The sequence below is a fragment of the Thermomyces dupontii genome, assembly GCF_041956625.1.
Source record: "Thermomyces dupontii strain NRRL 2155 unplaced genomic scaffold VTN31scaffold_9, whole genome shotgun sequence".
Taxonomy (NCBI): domain Eukaryota; kingdom Fungi; phylum Ascomycota; class Eurotiomycetes; order Eurotiales; family Trichocomaceae; genus Thermomyces; species Thermomyces dupontii.
The window spans coordinates 657,303-676,187 of NW_027192315.1; the positions used below are offsets into that span (position 1 = coordinate 657,303).

The 18,885-nt window shown below is 52.6% G+C and overlaps 8 protein-coding genes across 8 annotated transcripts; 5 read left to right on the forward strand and 3 right to left on the reverse strand.

The window, feature by feature from the left end:
- Positions 1–451: 451 nt before the first annotated feature.
- On the reverse strand, positions 452–1,678 carry VTN31DRAFT_7439 (uncharacterized protein; the record flags this gene model as incomplete). Its single annotated transcript, XM_069408160.1, has 2 exons — positions 452–1,385; positions 1,455–1,678. 2 exons carry the CDS (start codon positions 1,676–1,678, stop codon positions 452–454), a joined length of 1,158 nt encoding a protein of 385 aa, XP_069257937.1.
- A 3,867-nt stretch (positions 1,679–5,545) lies between these two features.
- VTN31DRAFT_7440 (uncharacterized protein) lies at positions 5,546–6,121 on the reverse strand (the record flags this gene model as incomplete). Its single annotated transcript, XM_069408162.1, has 1 exon — positions 5,546–6,121. The coding sequence occupies one exon, from the start codon at positions 6,119–6,121 to the stop codon at positions 5,546–5,548; it is 576 nt and encodes a 191-aa protein (XP_069257938.1).
- Positions 6,122–9,447: 3,326 nt separating this feature from the next.
- VTN31DRAFT_7441 (uncharacterized protein) lies at positions 9,448–10,407 on the forward strand (the record flags this gene model as incomplete). The annotated part of the gene is made up of 1 exon (XM_069408163.1): positions 9,448–10,407. One exon carries the CDS (start codon positions 9,448–9,450, stop codon positions 10,405–10,407), a length of 960 nt encoding a protein of 319 aa, XP_069257939.1.
- Positions 10,408–11,320: 913 nt separating this feature from the next.
- Positions 11,321–12,392, forward strand: VTN31DRAFT_7442 (uncharacterized protein; the record flags this gene model as incomplete). Its single annotated transcript, XM_069408164.1, has 2 exons — positions 11,321–11,808; positions 11,885–12,392. 2 exons carry the CDS (start codon positions 11,321–11,323, stop codon positions 12,390–12,392), a joined length of 996 nt encoding a protein of 331 aa, XP_069257940.1.
- A 451-nt stretch (positions 12,393–12,843) lies between these two features.
- On the forward strand, positions 12,844–13,338 carry VTN31DRAFT_7443 (uncharacterized protein; the record flags this gene model as incomplete). Its single annotated transcript, XM_069408165.1, has 1 exon — positions 12,844–13,338. One exon carries the CDS (start codon positions 12,844–12,846, stop codon positions 13,336–13,338), a length of 495 nt encoding a protein of 164 aa, XP_069257941.1.
- A 1,302-nt stretch (positions 13,339–14,640) lies between these two features.
- VTN31DRAFT_7444 (uncharacterized protein) lies at positions 14,641–15,900 on the forward strand (the record flags this gene model as incomplete). The annotated part of the gene is made up of 5 exons (XM_069408166.1): positions 14,641–14,670; positions 14,727–14,775; positions 14,841–15,405; positions 15,460–15,547; positions 15,616–15,900. The coding sequence occupies 5 exons, from the start codon at positions 14,641–14,643 to the stop codon at positions 15,898–15,900; spliced, it is 1,017 nt and encodes a 338-aa protein (XP_069257942.1).
- A 275-nt stretch (positions 15,901–16,175) lies between these two features.
- Positions 16,176–17,438, reverse strand: VTN31DRAFT_7445 (uncharacterized protein; the record flags this gene model as incomplete). The annotated part of the gene is made up of 3 exons (XM_069408167.1): positions 16,176–17,103; positions 17,174–17,290; positions 17,347–17,438. 3 exons carry the CDS (start codon positions 17,436–17,438, stop codon positions 16,176–16,178), a joined length of 1,137 nt encoding a protein of 378 aa, XP_069257943.1.
- Positions 17,439–17,691: 253 nt separating this feature from the next.
- Positions 17,692–18,873, forward strand: VTN31DRAFT_7446 (uncharacterized protein; the record flags this gene model as incomplete). The annotated part of the gene is made up of 1 exon (XM_069408168.1): positions 17,692–18,873. The coding sequence occupies one exon, from the start codon at positions 17,692–17,694 to the stop codon at positions 18,871–18,873; it is 1,182 nt and encodes a 393-aa protein (XP_069257944.1).
- Positions 18,874–18,885: the final 12 nt, after the last annotated feature.

Here is an 18,885-nt window from a genome sequence, read left to right on the forward strand (position 1 = left end):
TACTGGCTGCAGCAGCGTGGCTCGGCTGATGACGATGGCCGTCCAAAGGGTCCAATATTTTTGGAATTTTTCCCCAGTCGATCGTCTTAGTGTGCAACAACATTGCAATGTGATTTGCTAGTAAATCCCCTAGTTCCGACATCATTGCTTTTTTTTTCCTAGCCAGAGGGGTCCCTGTGGGCTGATCGGAAGCCCGGCGATCAAAGGGATGAAAATGGCTCTCTGCCCTAACTTCAACTTCCAATCGATTGTGACGTCCTGGAGCGAACTTCCTCTACTGGTAAAAACCTGCTACTGGACATTACATTCGTAAGTGGTCCCTGGATCCAGATAGCACGCAGGCCGAGGAAATCAGGAACACACAAGGCTCACATCGGCTATCGGATACCAAAATGGTGCCTGAAAATGTACCTACTGCACGTGAATTGTAGCTTCATCAGTTCTGGCATCATCAACCTCGTTCTAGAACCATGTCCAAAATCCGCCGAGCTTTGCTCCCTCCCAAGTAATCCCGTCCTTCCCGGCGCTGTTCGTCCTCGTCCTCTTCGGCTGCCATATCCAAATCAACCCGCAGACTGGCATCGTACGCCCGCATGACAGTGTCCTCATCCACGCGAACACCGCCCTCGACAAGCACCCGAATGCACCCGGCTAATCGAGCAATCTCGCGCCGAGTGTTGGCGGCAATCTCATCGTTCTGACTAGAGTAGATCGAGCTGGACACCACCTCCTCCATCCGTGTAATGGACACATTCTCCGTGGCGGATGAAGCGGCAGCGGTGCCTTCCGCGTGCTTCGATATCCAGATGTAGCCGTTGACACCCAGGATCACGTCCACTTCACCGCCCCCATTGGCTGTATCAACCGTCCACACCTGCCGTCGTGACCGCACCACTCCGCCCGCGGATGACGGTGCCGCCGCGACATTCCCTCCCTTAGCAGCCAAGCGCGCTGTCGCGCCGTTTCCCCCGGTGCCAGTCACCGCAAGGAACACTCCATTCCGTAGTTTACCGTATTTGAGAGACCGAGTGTGCAATGATGCCGAGCCGTCGGAATGCACACTCTGCACCTCCGCCACAACAAGATCCCCTTCTCGGAAGAAGTTTCGCATCTGCAATTCGTCGGCACTCGTTCGCCGGCGAAGGATGCCGCCGGGAAGGTTGATGGCCGACAGGGGCAATTGGGCGAGCAGCGGCGCGGCAACGTCCACCTTCCACCGTCGCGCTTGCACCTCGACGATGCGCCCTACCACCAGATCTCCGATTTCGGGGATATAGCGTGCACGGACCGGATGCACTGACAGGAGCTTATTCGTCTTCTGGACATTGCCGGCAACGGTGGCGATTATCGAGGCCGAGTAAGGTGTTGTAAAAGTCCCATGTCCCCTATTCGCGCAGTCAATATACTATTCTTGCCGGCGGCGCTTGGGGGGGGAAAGGAGTCGCCTCGCTCACCTCATCCACTGCGGATCATCTGTCACCATCTCACCCGGTACCACCAGTCCAGCGGCAGTCCCCGCAAGCGATTTTGATCTGCGTCCACCTATCAGTCGCCTGCGCTTGGAGAAGGAATCCTCCTCCATCTTGATGTCGCCTTCGGAGTCGGCGGAATCGACGTCCTCATCGTATGGTGCTCCGCCAACAGGCTCCGCCACGGGTGGTAGAATCGTGATGCCCATTGTAAGTGATTATCGTTAGCTATGATAATCTCATTCGACAATCAAAGGTAGCCGAACTACTACTGAATCTGCAGTCTACACTGCGCAGCATGCCTGAACTTCGAAAATCAGCAACAAACTGGACAAACACTGCAAACACTGCAAAGTAGAATACTTCACGTGACTTTGATATGATTATCACGTGAATCTCATCGGACTGGTGACGCGCGGCTGTCGCGCGCATGCCCTGAAACGAACCGAGCTTTGCCGTTTTGGGCTAAGATTAGGTACCTACTAGACATCGGCGCTGTCCAGAGGTTTCAGTTGCAGAGAGCGAGCAGAGAAAAGTTGAGCAGCAGCTCCCTACAGACAAATGAAGCAGGTCTTGATTCGTTGAAGTGCATATGAAGCTTGAACTGAAGGAGCAGAACATCACCTCTGGAACGAAGACCCCTGGGGGAGCCATGGTTCTTACTGACTCAGTATGCTACTACTTGAAACACCGTTTGTGAAGGAACTCTGTTTTTCTGAATCGGAGCTGGCGTGTCCATCATGTTGGCAAGGTCGTATTAGAGGGCTGGAGGGGCATTCTACTTCTTCCGTGTGGAAAGATTTTACAAGTGAGGGCTTGCAGGAATGAAAAAGAAAGGACAATAAGTAATGTACTCTTTAGAATCATTCTTTCTCACACTCTCATCAGATGTTTCTAACCACAGAGCCACGGACACTTGCAGTACAATATAGGGCTCCTCCATTGCTGTTAGCGTGGATGGCTCGGACCTTGAGAGCAAGAGGCCGAGCCGCCGAGGCTACAGGAATGACTTGTCCAGGCATGTCAGGAGTACTATTGTCCGTCAGTTCTCGGGACGCTGGGCGTAGACAACATAGCTGCAGATGATATTTGTGGTTAGTTGTCTAGTGTATAGCAATGCCGGATAATAGCTACGGGGACACTCACAAGTCGAACATTGAGTGAATGTTGCGGTTCCGGCCGTCGGCGCGGGCCTTACTGGCAAGGACAACGACTTCCTCCTTCCTCCACTACTTGAACCGCGTCAGAGGTGCCAGAGCTGCGGCCTCGAAGCCGTTCGCTTCGCCCTGGGTCTGGTTCCAGGCGCCAACTTTCTTCTGACTAAGAGGTCAGTACTGGAGTGTTATTGACCAACTGTTTGGGGGGCAAAGGGGAAAACTGACAAGACGGGGATCCTTTGGCCAGACGCCGTATGGAAGCACAAAGTTCTCACATAGATGTTCACGAACCCGGCCTCCTTGAACCACTGCTCAACTTGGACCCGGGACGCACCTCATAGCCAGCCTCCAATTAGCTTGCAGATCTTGGATGGTCAGGCAAGAAGCATGTCATACTGCCATCGCGAAATTTATGATATCGTCGGCCATTCTCATGGCGATAATCAAGCACCGACGATGTCAGAGATGCACTGTACGATGATCTGTAGGTTGATGAACATGTGTGAGCATGCTTATGGGATCCGGAGCGCCATGTTGTCACATCACGTACAGTTCATCGCCATAAGAAGAGTCATTCTCATACTGTGCGACTCAAGTAAGCAATGCATTTTGGTGTACCGCAATGGAGAGCTCTCGTACCGAGGTGTCCACTTCAACGTTTGCCGGGGCATTGTTGATGGTGGTGGTTTGTTCCCGAGCAGATGGTTCCGTCATGGTGGAATAATCCTCTGTTGAATTCCAGGAAGGTCGATGACTGACTGATCACACGTCAACGATTCAAATAGAAAGTTTGTTCGTGTTTTGTATGCAGGACCCTTTCGAACAGTTCCCAAGAGCTGATCCCAACAGCCAGAATGTCTTTGTAAGTTGCAATTCTGTGACAAGCGGTCGGTATTTATGTGCGCAAGTGGATAACCTACATACCTGCGGACCAGGATGCTCACTTTTCGTTCCCCGTCGGCGTTGCTGCACCTCTGCCAAAAGGGTAACGGCTGGCACCGCATGGGGTACATACATATACATCGTGGCAGGGGTGTCTAACTCTAAGCACTCTTTACTCTACCGGGTTTGCCCTCTCCACCGACTGAGTCAACGTGGACTCCATAGTACATTACTTGAAGGAGTGGCTACTCCAGGGAGCAAAGATGGATTTGGGTCGATGAGAATTCCGGTCACAAAGAACTTGGGCACTGCCAGTGACCTCTTGAAACGGCCGTACCTCGGGAAGGTTGGGGTTGAAAGGAGGCGTCTCCATACTCGCATACTATGCTTGGACTGCCGTAGAGGATGGAGATCCTTGTTGATGGCGAGTGATGTCCGGAGTACTAGTGTACGAGTAATCTTTTTGTGATCGGGAGTGAGCGTCGGTTGAGCCAGTCGAGCATTGGAAGCACTCAACGGGCTCGAGGTCTGGATTGGTGTGCACATCACCACATCCCTTTGCAACTACTCGTAGTCCCTCCTGCCAATCAGCGCTGCCGGGTCGAGGTCCTCCTGCTTCCCCGGCGGCCCGACCCGAGCCTAAACCTTGAGGTAGGCCTAACCTAGGGTGTAGGGGCCGCAGTTGTGGGCGGAAACTACTTACCGCTCCCACTTTGGATGCATTCATGCGCCTTGCTTCCGAGATGCAAATGCAAAATCCAACAAATCATTGGCAGTTGGTGACGGCCACCGCAGGGCCTGCGACGTTCCTTTCTCTGCCAGCGATTTCCTTCAATTCGGATATGACCTTCAGGCTGGTGTACGAAAAAATGACGAGGGTCGCCCTTTTGCCAGCAAAATGATTGTCAGAGCGACGGGCAATTTCTTCGTGCATCATCATGATATGGTGATATCCAACCCGTCGATTCCTCCGTTCGAACTCCGAACGGTGTCGGATGCACAATCGGGTAGGGAGCGGTCGACGAAGGTACCCTTGCTCACAGTTTCGGCGTTTGATTTGGAGCCGTTCCCTGATGAGCAGCACGCACCCGACGTGAGTTTCCCTGTGATTTGGTTCAGAGCGCGGGTCAGAGAGGTTTGGCAGGACTCGCAGGATTGCAGGGGTTTCACGGAGCGGCTGTATGTGCCGCATTTCGACATTGAAATGGATGAAGATACATTTCCCCATGACCTCCACTGTGTATTTCAAGTAGGTCGTCGTTGGGATAGCAGACCCCTACCTAGCGTGGGAAACACAGATGATGTCGTTGGATTTATGATCGGCGTCCATGAATGAGGAGGCCGGTTATCACCGCTGGTGACTATCATGGAATTGAGGAGCCACCGAGGACGTTTTAGGCGTAGAGTATGAGGAGACGGCGGCAGAAAAATCCGGCTGGTCATTGACCGAGGAGCATGATGGACAGCAAAAGACGGTTGAAAGCAGTCAATGAGTCTGTAGCACGTAGAGGAACGTCTTCGGCTGTGTTCATTTACTCAAAACTGAACAAGATTGTGACTGACAAAGCAGGAAGATGACTTAGCTACTGTTCTTTGAGATTGTATGGTAGCACCTTTTCGCAACGAGTCTTCTCGAGCGGAATCCCTGAGAGACGAACGATATGACGGTAAGGGCAGCGGCGTCCTCATATATCACTAATGGTTACCTAGTACCCCGTACTTTTTCGCAATCACACCTCGTTTCCAACCTTACGAGTCCGGTGTAAAGTTAAGATCGAAGAACCGGAGCTGAACGCCGTAGATACTGACCAAGCCAAAGATCTCACGATCGCGAAATATCTGTAGGTAACCGTTTCATAGATTTAAATAGTCAAGTGTTCTCAGGTCCGATGAGCTGCAAACTCGGATCATTTCGTCATCCTGGAACCGGATTGGGTGCAGGGTAATCATGCCGATTCTCGTAGACAGCAACCTGACGAGTCTCCACGATGTAGCGGCAGATCAGGTTTCGGCTCAGAGAGGCGGTGTCTGTAAAATTCATACAGAACTAGTCTCTTTTGTCCATGGACTCTGCGCGGTGGATGCCCGATGCCCCCGAACGCTGAGCCGGTCGACAGGGTAGTCGTACTCGAGGTGCATCGCAGCGGGATCGCCGTCGCCGTAGAAGAGATGTGTCACAGACTTGTGGCCCGGAGGTGCGGTAGGGATCGGAGCGCCAGTTACGGACTGCAGCAGGCCTCTTTTTTTTTTCCTTCCATGTTGAGCAGCTGCCCAGTCGTAATTCATCTTATCGGCGGTCGACACATTTGTGCAGTCGACCTCCTCGTCCAGGTCCAGGAACAAGACTTTTCGCACCAAGCAGGCCTGAGGATTGGATTGATGACCGTATTGCACGAGAAGATCGCGCGCCATCGCTGGAAACCTAGGCCATATAAGGATAGGGGGACCAATTTCCGACGGCAAATACTCTCTAGCTACTCCGTAGTACGATAGCAAATGCTCATCGTCTGATTCCGGACAATGTCTTCCAGATCCAGATATTCTGCGACACGAATCGAGGGCTCGAGAGGCAGGGAGCCGACAATATCGTACATGGTCTCGAATCGAACCCATGATATTGCTTCTGAGGACTCGTCACGGTGAGAATTCATGAATGATATGCGGGGAACTGATTTGATTTGAACTCAACAACTGCTACACCGCATCCGACCTCGCTGGCCGCCGAGACAAAGGTGTCACACCGAGTAAGAAGAATCTGGCGTTTTTTTCTGCTAGTTCTCAGTACGACGTTGACATTTCATGAAAGCGATCAGCGCAAGGAATTTGCAGTCAGATCCAAGAGTCCTCCTTTCAGGTCGGGAAAGGATCACGTACAAATAGTAATCTTTCACTCTTCTCGTAGCTTGTCTCTGCGGGACTGGAGACTTTTCTGGCCGTTGAGTCTTTTTCATTTCATGCGCTCCGAAGCGAGAAAGCCTTTCTCTCCTCGTCTCCGTTGCTGTGGTACTAGTAATAGACAGAACATCAAGCATCTAAGCAACCTGGCCAATATTTTAAAGAACTTTGATACGATCCTTATTGACGGGATGAAGAAAATCGCACCAAGGATGGCATAGAATTAGATTACTGATGAATTTTTGCGCGAACCGCGCTTCCAGCTTTCGCAGGGGCTAGGGGGATGTCATCAAGACTAGTGCAATGGGTGATGATCCCGAACCCCAGTACGGAGTACATATAACTTGAGAGTACAGCAAGTACCTGCATGACTTGCCTGGCTGGTTTCTATCACGTCTCGTGTTCCTGGTGTTGCTCTGCTTGATGGCCTCAATGCTTGCAGATTGCGTGCCATTGCAGGTGATGAGTATTATGATCCGGAGGTCTGTCATACATACGGAGTACATAAGCCACTAGGTTAGCCTGAATGAGCGAGTTACCGGCAGTTCTGAGCGAATGCGTCACATTAATGAAACTAACGTTGTCGACTAGACTCCATACCTGCCCACGCACCTAACCTATCCCGTGTGTCGGCGCTCGCACATGTTGGAGGAACTTTGCATGATTGCCGAATATTACTCCGAAATTGATTTGAACGCTTTGAAGCTGTCGAGAGCGGAGGACGCAGACAATCATCGATTTCCCGTACTCTTACTCCTACTCGTAGTCGGCCATTGGAATCCTGTTGCGGTGTGATCTTTCCAGCCGAGTGCAGACGGATTGAACACCGTGTCCGGGGACTGCAGACTACAGCAGCCATGTTGCCATGTCTGGACTTCCAAGGACAATGTGGTCCTGGCGTCCTGCATTCCGACACAATGGATCAGATTGACGGATCAGAGATGCCCGGTGGCAATCGTGGCACCGAGTGCCTCCCACTTCCCACTGGGGAAGTGATCAAAGCTCCCATTGGGCTCCTTGGACGTTCTAACTAGGTTCATTATGTAGGTTAAGTTATGGAGGGATTGGAGCTGTCGCACTGACCCGAAGGCCCGGCGTTCAGGGGAACTGGGGATGACGCTTGGACAGGTCCCCGAGAACTTGGTCCTCGGGGCTTCCAAGTTTGTCAGACTATTGATTGTCGATCACTCTGAGAAGCTGGCGCTCTCTCTAATTTTGTCACGAGCCATGCAGTATTCAACGTCCAAGCACCGGAACCGAAGCTTGCGAGAGTTTGCCCAGACTGACGGCTCTGTTGGGTTCAGTCTGGAGAGTTTTCGGATAGGAGATATTATGCCTGCTGTACGGAGTAGTCCAAAGCCCTTTTTCTCGTTCTAGCAAAAATGATTTCTCTTCTCCCTGATCATCGAATGGTCGCGCATTGTAAGGAGTAGATTAGTTAGTACCTACATATTCAGCTCTTGATCTGATTCCGATTGTTGACCTGTATACGGAGTGTTGTACGAGTACTGTACATACTCTGTAGCCCGAAGGAAAGAAATGCCATGTTCCTGCAGACTCGTCACTCGGATGCAGATGCCGGATGGGACCAATCAGAGCTCGGCATTTCATGTCGGGACCCGACAAGATGGACGCCATACCTACGAGATTCCCCATCCAACAGACCGGGAGTTGAGAGGATTGACTGAGTCGAGTCCAGACTCCTGAATTCAGGCTGTCCATCGCTCGTTTTCCAAAGGATCCTCAGGCCCAACTGGTTTGTGCTCCATGCATAATCCGTCCTCCATACTGCGCAGATTGACATCTTCGGACAGAGTTGGAAGAGCAATCCTGATTGTCGATGAGTACAGAGTAATATACTAATTACGGAGTACAGGTACTCGTACGGAGTAGGACAGTTGACGGTTTGGTTTACTCGGTACATAAATCCGTACGAGCATTCGGACAGAAAAGCTCCTCATAGACTTCCAGTCCAAGACGGAGGACCTGCCAGGAACGGAAGGGATTACGGAGTACATCCTCTACAAAGGAGTTAGGTTAATCCGGTTCCGAATTCCCCGTCCCAATGTCACGGTCATCGGAAATGCCAGGACTGTCCATTTGAGGAAAGGAACTGAAATGAGGGATCCCAATCCCGGTTAAGTCAGTGGGTCCAGCAACCAATGGTACCGACCGGGGAAGACGGGCCGCTGGACCGTTACCACTTTTCAGGTCAGACAACCATATCATTGGTTCAGGGTCCTCGCATGCTCCATTTGACATGAAACGGAACCGTCACGCCGCTCCGCGCTGATTGGTTAGAGTTGATTACATAATGTCGCCAACGGTGTCAACGGGAGGTACTGCCCTATTTGGTTGCTACTTCGCGAGGGAATTAGTATGGAGGACTCGGTGCTGGAGTTAGTGAAATCACAGCGGTTGGATTTGGGGTTGAGGGTCGATGAGTCGACACTCAGTCTTTAGTCCATTGTTAGGATTCTCTGGGTATTACTGTGTGCTGTGTGCATGTCCAATCTTGAATATGGGATGGAACTTGCAGCATGCTGTGTCAATGTGAGGAATCCTTTTTTAGGAGCCGCGCTAGCCCGAAAGTCCGCCGGAAGAAAAAAAATGGTGTTAAATAATTAACCGAAGAAAAAAGAAAAAAAAAAACCCAGACATTGGTGAATTCCGCCATCTGCCCACTAATCCGGTTAGGTTCTGAGGCTCCCGCCATTCCGCGCCAATCATTCGCAGTCCTTTGTCCCCAATACCAGGGTCACGGTCTGCACGGCACCAACGGGGATGATCAGAGAGTCAAGAGGCGTTGGTCCTTGGGTGCGCCTCCCCGGTGGGACGGACCATGGCCATGGATCAAGGTCCAGCCAGAGAGGAGGAGAAAGGGGGGGAGAGAGCACGGATACATAACAGCCCCCAATCCCCTCCCCTCCCCTCCCTCTCGGTCCCAAGTCCATGGAAATCCTCATCCTTCTTCCTGGGTCTCTGCAAAGTCCATTCCATTGCATCCGGTTTTCCTTCGCAGATACCCTTCACATTCCGACACCATGTCCGTCTTCTCCGATCTGTGTGTTAGAGTCAGCGAGTGGATGGCCGAGACCGCCCAATTGGTCTCCCATGTCCATGCCAGACAGGCCGAGCTGGAGCCAAAGGTCGTCGCTCGCAATCAATGCCCCTCGGACAGCTCATCAGAGACAACACGTCCTCCCTCGGTCAGACATGGCATGAAGCGCATGCTGTCGAAAGAGTCCCTCTATGGGACATGCAAGAGGCGAAGACTCGACAACGACGACGACGACGACAACAACAATGAAGCCGCCGACGAGGAAGTCTCCATTGAGATGCGACCCGTGGTCCAGTACGACGGATACATCCAAAAGGTGCTGGAGAAGATGGTTCAAAGTATCTGGTCAGCACGGCGAAAGTTCCGAGTCGCACGGATCGAAGGCTTGACGGAGTCGACACGCAAGACAACAAAAGACAACAACTCCAAGCCATCCGACGGCAAGCCATCCATGACCGTGGATGTCGATGCGGTCAGCTCGGATGGCAATGCAAACGAGGGCTCCGCATCACCAACCAGGTCGACAAAGTCCCCGCGACGGAAAAAGTGCCCATTTGAGTTCATCGAGGGCCGATTGGGGGTGGCTCAGGAGTTGTGTGAGACCGCCGCCTTCCGAGACCTCCGGCAAGGGAGCTGCATCGACGAGTTGGACGAGCTACTACAAACATTCGAACTCATCCAAGAAGCGGCCACCAACATGGCCGAGAAGCACGCCGAGGCACAAAGAGAGCAGCAAGCCGCCGAAGAAGAGAAGAATCGGCAGCGAACGTCAGACAACAAACCCCCAGCCGAGCCGGCAGACATGGCCGCCTCTTGCTCGGCAGCCATCGAGGTGGACGACAACACCGACACCAGCGAGGTGGCCATCAACATCACTGCTCTTCGGGAAAGTCGCCAAATGCATCGAATGATGCGTCCGATGCCGATCACCCAAGTGGGGTGAACAGATCTTTCATCATGGGATTCTGGATTGTCTTTTTCATGGCCGTCACTCCTTGCATGTTTTCATTGCATGTCTAGTTCCACGTCTTGTCTTTTCTTTTTTTTTTTTTGGTTTCGGTCATGGGTGGGAAAGGTCCGGGCGGCGTTCTGGCTTATGATGCATTCTTTCGGCGGGTATCTGATGACATCTTGGGTCATGGAATCATTTCTCATCGGACAATCAAAAGTGAATTCTCGAGCATCATTGTTCTGTCAGACTGGTTCGTGTAGTTATCGTAGTTGGTCTGAGCTGGGTACGTCAAAGCCTCTGAAAGACTGCGGCTTACTCGGCTGAGCACGGCTTGGTTAATCCGTACTCCGTAGTTGATAGTCACTTGATACTCTGGAAGCCGCAGTGGCCAAGTACCAGTCCAAATCCCGTGCAAGAACGGAGTTTGACTCGTACTCTGTCCGAGCACTCCGAGGTACTCTGGCTTCGGGCAACCGGAGTTGGTCCGCCATTCATCCGTCTGACGTTTCCCAAAATAGAAAGATTCCATGGATGATTCTTTGCAATTCGCCATGCAGTCTTCATCATTTTCTTTTATCTACGAACCTGAGAGCATGACGACGTATTTAGATAAGGCATCATTTTTATACCTAGCAAAGAGGGAGGCAAATTACGACGGAAAGAGCCGCATCCATCGCGTCCTGCGAAGAACACCGTCGCCCGGATACAGTCGGAGTCCGGCTGACGCCCTGCGAACACCGTTAATAGCACTTGGGGAGTTTGAAGGCCAGTCGAATATGTAGGCGCTGACTCGTGAAATGGCGTCTGTCCAAACGCAAGAGAACAAAACTCCACGCCGAAGATAATACTATGTCATCAGCGAGTTGCTCCGAGATTTCAACGCGACAGAACCGCAGTAGATACAATGCGAGTACCACCGCCACCGGTCCGAATCGTTGAGGTCGGACCGCGCGATGGCCTCCAGAACATCCAACCGCTCATCCCGCATCAACTTAAAGTGGCGCTGATCCGGAACCTGCTCGACACGGGCCTGACCTGTGTCGAGTTGACGTCGATCGTCTCCGCGCGGCGGGTCCCGCAGATGGCCGATGCGAAAGAGGTTCTGGGCGATGGAACCGTTCAGCATCTGCTGAAGGAGCAACAGAAGCGGCAGGAACAAGACCGGGTTGACCCTCGACACGATGGGTCGCGGGAGCTACGGCTGCCCGTTCTCGTCCCCAATCTTCGCGGTCTGGACACCGCTCTGCAACATGGAGTGAGGGAAGTGGCGGTTTTCGTCAGTGCGACGGAGGGGTTCAGTCGTGCGAATACGAACTGCTCTGTGCAGGAGGGATTGGAGCGGGCAAGGGAAGTGTCGCGCAAGGCTCTTGCTGCTGGGTTAGCGGTGCGGGGGTATGTCCCACCTCGACATTACGTTTGAACCCTTGCGATGGCAGACTGGAACTGATCTGATGTTTCTATTCAATAGATATGTATCATGCATCTTCGAAGACCCCTACGAGGGCCCGACGGATCCCGCCAAGGTCTTACACTGTGTCCGCGCGCTGCTGGACATGGGTTGCTACGAGGTCAGCCTGGGCGACACGACGGGGGTCGGCACACCAGACAAGGTCGCCTCGCTCATCGAATATCTAACGACTCCTCCGACTCATTCTCCCAGCACCGACAAGGTGCCGACGCCGGTGCCGGTGCAGCGTCTGGCCGGGCATTTCCACGATACGTACGGTCGGGGCAAGGCCAACGTATTGCAGGCGTATCTGTGCGGAATCCGGGTCTTTGACAGCAGCGTGGCAGGCCTGGGAGGGTGTCCGTATGCGCCGGCAAGGGGAAATGTTGCGACGGAAGAAATTGTGGCTCTGTTTCACCGGCTTGGTGTTGAGACGGGGGTGAACCTCCAGAGGATCCGTGCCGTCGGGGAGTGGATTTCAGAGACTTTGAACAGGTTAGAGAGTGGTCATGATCCAGCCCGGCCCTGATTTTCGCCCTGACCAGACTGGTACAGTCCATGTCGATGAACCTACTATGCCGTCCATGCTGTCGGCCTATGTAGATTGAGTAGATTCTAGTCGGTGATAGACAGCTTCAGAATATTATTTGATTCCAGTTGATCTATCTCGGCGTCCTGTAAGCAGGAACATGCATAACTTATGCATGCGCAAGGGTCAACCTCCCTGAGTACCGGGACGCCGGACGCCCCCAATCCGGCGTCGGGCTGGCCACTTCGACACACCCAGGCTAGTAATATCTGGTGGCGATCTCCACGTGCTAACCATAAGGGGTTTGACTGTACAGTACTATACGGAGGAAAGATTGGCGGGAAGAGCGTGTGGTGAGGAACTCTGGTATTTTGAATAACTACTTAACAGTGGTTGGTTTCTGGTGGAAACGAGGAAATCAAGCAACGCAGCCTCAATTGAGTCAATTCTGATGGAGACTCGATTACTTACTCTGTACAGTACGAGTAACTTCATACTCAGTCAAAATTCAAAATTTCTCGGAGTCAATCCCTTTCCTGACAAAGTCCACCGGCAAACTCCAGAGCCACTTTCGTCATTAGCAAGATTACTGGAGCTCCTGGAGAACGGCACCATCTGCACTGGCCACCCAACATCTTCAGCTGTTCAGCCGTCAGCGCCGACAAGTGTGGCCATGCGGTTCGTCGCCGACAGGCCTTGGCCAACTTCACGGAAACCCCCCCCCCCCCCTTTGTTTTCCCCGCAGACGATGAAGAATGTGTGCATCCTATTCGGAAGACCTCCGTGGGCTGTTCTCCAGGGGAACAGGCCGTACGACGGGACGAGAACATCATCCCCGATGCTGTCGGCGCTGGCAAGAACTCAGAGGGTCGGGGCCCAGGCAGCAACAAGAATGGAGCTCAAGATTCTCATGGAGAAAATCGTCAGCGGAGCAGGTCGGTTATGAAGATGCAAGTACAATTCATCCCCTGGCGTTGGCAGCGATCAGCTTGTCGCGAAGGGCTTGGCTGCATTATTGTCAAGCGACTCCGCACGAGTTTGCTACTGTACTGTACTATCATCATGAGACAGCCTGATATCTGCAAGTTCACTGAAATTCCATCCATTTCCCTCTCACGGATCACTGTACCTACCCGTATGCTTCTCTGAATCAGGGGAAGTTTGTCAAGGAAGGGATGGTTACATAAGCGTGAGGAACAACTCATGGAGACCACTAACCGAGAACGGAAATCCTGGCGTCTGCACTTCCATGCTGGAGCTGGCAGCCCACTAAAGCACACCCAATTTATAACTAGATAGTAGAACCGATATTCCTTCAGTTTGGTTAAGATGGATAGACTAAATGCAATTGGGTCATCAAACTGGTAGCATGGGTGGAAAGTATCAGGGTTCCCAGACTGGAAAGCGAGTCAGACGGGCAGTGAGGGGAATAGGTTAAATGGCAGTGCGATGGTGGAACACTGGAAACAGCGAATGAACCGGCAATTGACGGACTATTATTAATCCGGACTCCGAATAACCGCCCGCGAACCTTTTCATAGGCGACCATCCAGAATCTCAACTTGAGCAAAGAACAGAGCTCTTGTCCAACAAGGCATCAAGCATTGCTGATCCAATTCAAAATCAATGTTGATCAAGGAATATTCGCGAATGGACGCGACATGGAGTCTTTGGGGCAAACTCAGAAGGCACTTGTTAGCTGGGCGGTGTAGCATATTGTACTCCGTACTGTATTAGGTAGGCCACAATAGTAACTAGCGTGGCCTCTAGCGAAGACAGACCATGACTTCTCCATCCCATCTCCACGGGCCGTCCTCCATACCTATGTTGTCCATGATCCATACGAGTACGGAGTACTCCACCCTGGCCCGTTGCTCGGCTCCCTTGTCCCAAAAAAGCCCGTGCCCAGGCAAATGGTACAATACATACTTACATACTAAAGTATGTAATCAAAGTCCCAACCACAAGGACCGAGTCCTGGGAGCGGGACCTCATTCGCTCGTGCCGACTTATTACTCCTCGTATGCATGGCCAGTACCGGCCGGCTGGATCGCTCTTGCAATCATTTCTTTTCTCTGTATTTTTTCTGTCAACAAGGATTGTGATTGATTTCCACTTGAATTGATCGAGTTATTTTTTCCTTCAATTCGTGGAGAGAGTCATCCTCGTCCTCGCTGGTTGCAGCGTTTTTTTTTTTTTTCCCCGGAGTATTCCCTTAGACCAAATCCTTTGTTTTCTGTTTGTCACAATGAGCAGCTTCAGCTCGTTGGAGGTTGATGTATGTCGTCGTCCTTGGAACGGAAGAAATTCAGACAGCGCTGAACAATTTGACAGAGCACCGAATCGTATGACATGGAATCCATCATCACCAATGGATTTCAGCGTGAGTAATTCCAAGGGAAACTAAATCCCGGCCAACGATGGGCAAATCTGACATTGGACAAAAAGGTTACGGCCCTCCATCGATACAAAACTACAGCTTTGAAAATGGCCGGCGCTATCATGCCTTCCGCGAGGGAAGCTACCTGATGCCCAACGACGAACGGGAGCAGGATCGACTAGACTTTGCACACGAGATCTTCCGCCTACTCCTGCGGAACAGCCTGACGCGGGCACCGATGGAACCACCACCGCGCCGGGTGCTCGACCTTGGCACGGGAACCGGTGCCTGGGCCATTGACTTTGCCAGCGAATTTCCAGAGAGCGAGGTCATCGGCGTCGACCTGTCCCCGATCCAGCCCCGGTATTCACCGTTAAACTGCTCCTTCTTCGTCGACGACATCGAGTCGCCGTGGGTATTTGGTCCACCGTTCGACTTTATCCATAGTCGCGGCCTGGTCGGCAGCATCGAGAATTGGGACACGCTGTTGGATCAGATCTACGACAATCTGGTCGAGGGCGGCCTGGTCGAGTTCCAGGAGTATGAGATGAAATACGGGGCAGATGACGACACGCTGAGTCGGACGCCGGCCATTGCACTCTGGCAGGACAAACTGACAGAGGCTCATGAGAAGTAGGAAGCTTGGTCCTGCTGTTCTCGACCAGGGATTGGCTGACACCAATCCAGGATTAACAAACCCGTGAACATTGCGCGGACGATTCGACAACGTCTCGAGAATCGCGGCTTTGTCGACCTCCACGAGGAAATCGCCAAGGTTCGTTCCTCTCCACTCCTCCCTTCCCCCCCCCCCCCCGAGATAGTTCACATGCTCAGGAAGGTTAGGTCCCCGTCGGCCCATGGCCGAAAAACCACCGCCAAAAACAAATCGGCATCCTCATGCTGCAACACTCGTTTGAAGCGCTCGAGGCCCTGACCTTGGCCCCCTTCAGCCGCGTCCTGCGCTGGTCGCGAGACGAAATGCACGATTTGATGGACCGCGTCCGGTTCGAGCTTGCCAATGGCTCGAATCATCTGTACGTCACCGTCCATTACGTCTGGGGGAGAAAGCCGGCTTCAAGAAATTCCTCGGAACGTCCTGCTGGTAATGATATGGATCAGAGTTTATAATTCTGCCTGTGATGATGTTCATTGGTCATACGTTGGGATTGGGGGATGGATGGCGTTGGTTTGGGTGTTAGAAGGGGGTGTTTTTTTCTTTTATGGGTCCATGCATCGTATCATCCTGGATTGTCAATAAGTCAAAAGATTAATACTACAGTATATAGCATAATCTCAATGGCAAACGGTCATATTGCCTGTCAAAACCTATCCGAAATCCCAAAATCATCAAAACCCTTTCGTGCATGATTGTATTCCGTACACTGAAGGAGAAAAAAAAAAGATTAAGCAGCCCCTCCTGAAGACCGTTTTGGACGTCGCGGATTGGAAGAACCCCCATCCGTATCCTTCTTCTTCCGACTGCTGCTACCACGACTGCTCCCTCCCTTGGGCCGATACGGCGCATCTTCGTCCCTCTTCCGCTTATTCTTGGACGCCGGCGGGGCAGGCTCCAGGGCGATTCCATCCTCGTCGTACATGTCTTCCTCCTTGGTTGGTGCGGGACGGTGCACTGCCGACGAGCGCTTTGACGCGCGCGATGGCCGGTTTGATGTGGACGACGCAGCAGCTGCCGCCATCGCCTTCTCCGTCGATGTATTCTCCGGGTCCAGTAGTTTGGGCCGATTACGGCGCAGCCAGTTGTGCTCCGCGGCCGGGTTCTGCGCCATGAGTTCCTGCAGGCGCTCGACCCAGCTCGGGTTCGGCAGCTGTGCCAGTTCCGCCGCGGCCGCCGCGTCGCCGAGTTTGGCGTCCAGCGCCAATTGGTACTCGTGCTCCTGAGCGGGGGTCGTGTAGCCGAGCTTGACGGCGATTTTGTCTTCTTCTTCTTCTGCTGCTGCTGCTGTGGGTGTCTTTTCCCCCCTTTCCTCCCCGTCATTCTCAACGGGTTTGGTATGCGGAACGGTGCGGATGAGGGAGGAGTATTTGTTTGCGGGCTGGAATAAGGGATTCTCCCGCACGGCGTCCTCGAGGTCCCGGTACACGTCGGCGGAGAGGCGCCCGGCTTCGAGCTCGGCGCGCGCCGTGCTGAGGGTCTGTTTGGCGGAGGCGGCGTCCATGGACGACAGGCCTTGCGTGCTGGTATTTGAAATGTCCCGCAGGGATTGCTCCGTCGGGTGGTCGTCGCCATCGTCGGGGTCGGTGAGGTCGTAGCGTAGCGTGGGCGGAATGTGTAGCGCGTCATTAAACTCCATGAGTACTTCGAGGAGTTTCCTTTGTTATATAAAAAAAAAACAGAATCAACCCTCAATGACTCTTGCCGACTCATGATCGAACGCCTTACTCGTTTTGTTCGCGGATTCTTCGAGCCGTGTCTTGAATCCGGAGCTCCTCCTTCATCAAGCGCTCGCTTTCGTCCATGCAGCGCACAAATCGGACCTTCATTTTGGCGAATTTCTTCCTGGTGAGGGGACGGATTCAGCATCAGTCCAGATGAAATCAAGCCGAGTCACTTACTTGAATGACCGGTACGGTTGTCGCGGTCGGCGAGCAGGGTGCTCTGCATCTTTCCCTGTCGGAGAGGATTGACTCTCGTGCGAATGGTCCATGGTATCGGGAAAAATCGTAGATAATAGAAAAAGAGGTGACGATGGAGTGATGTAGAAGAAATGGTAGCTTGGAGGGGGAGGACAAGCTCACTTCATTCCGTCAGACGTGGGCGATCCATCACTGCTGATCCACGATCCATCGGCGGTTGATTTTTCGCCGCCTTGGAAGACAAAAAAAAAACACGACTCAATCCACCCAACCAAAAAAATAAGAAAAAAAATTGGTTACTGATCCAAACGAAAGAAAAGAAAAATGCCGGAACAAAAAGAAGACAACCAGAAAAAGCGAAAACTGGACGACGTGCCAGAAATCGAAATCGACGTCTCTGCGCCTCAACCACCGTCGAAGAAAGCGCTGCGAAAAGCCAAAAAGAAGGGCATCGACTTGCAAGCCGCCGCACAAGTGCAATCTACTACCGAGGAAACTACAACCGCCGGTCAATCAACGGAGGAAGAAAAGACAAGGAAGAAGAAGAAGAAAGCAAAGAAGGAACGCTCCGAGTACGGCATCTGGATCGGGAATCTCGCCTACACTACGACCAAGAATGACATTCGCAAGTTCATCACCAGCAACACGACGTGTCCCGACACGGGCATTACGCGCATACACCTGCCAATGGAGCCGGGAAAGAACGGCAAGTCGCAGAATAAAGGTTTTGCCTACGTGGACTTCGCTACGAGCAAGGCGATGGAGGAGGCCATCGAGCTGAGCGAGAAGACGTTGCTGGGCCGCCGGGTGTTGATCAAGAATGCGCAGGATTTTGAAGGGCGGCCGGAAGAGCATCAGGAGACGGGCAAGTCGAAAGGGAAGACGAGCTACCCGCCCTCCAAGAGGGTCTTCATTGGCAATCTCGCGTTTGATGCTACCAAGGAGCTCGTCGAAGAGCACTTTTCCCCCTGTGGGACGATCAATAATGTCCATTTGGCTACGTTTGAGGATTCGGGAAAGTGCAAGGGCTACGGATGGATCGACTTTGACTCGGTGGAAGCCGGGGAGAATGCCGTCCGGGGATTCGTCACGGTCGAAGAGACGGACGATGAAGTGGAGGAGGAGGACGACGATGAGGAAGAGGGGGACGAGGAGGATTCCGATGGTGATGCTGCTAAAAAGCCCAAAAAGACCAGAACCCGAAAGATCAGTGTGAAGCGCTTCATGGGGCGGGTCTTGCGACGAGAGTTTGCGGAGGATCCGACCACGAGGTACAAAAAACGCTTTGGCAAGCCCAAGCCCAGCAAGAAGAAGAAGAAGAAGAACGCAGAGAGCGAATCGAAACCGGTCGTTGCGAATGGAGAAAAAGAGGACAAAGCATACAAGAAAAAGGCAAAGAAAAACAAGGAGGCCGAAGAAGAGCCGTCGCGGTACTCCAAGGATACGGTACAGCGTTTGACCGGGGCAATTGTGGAGAGCCAGGGGAAAAAAATCACATTTGATTGACATTGGCTAAGT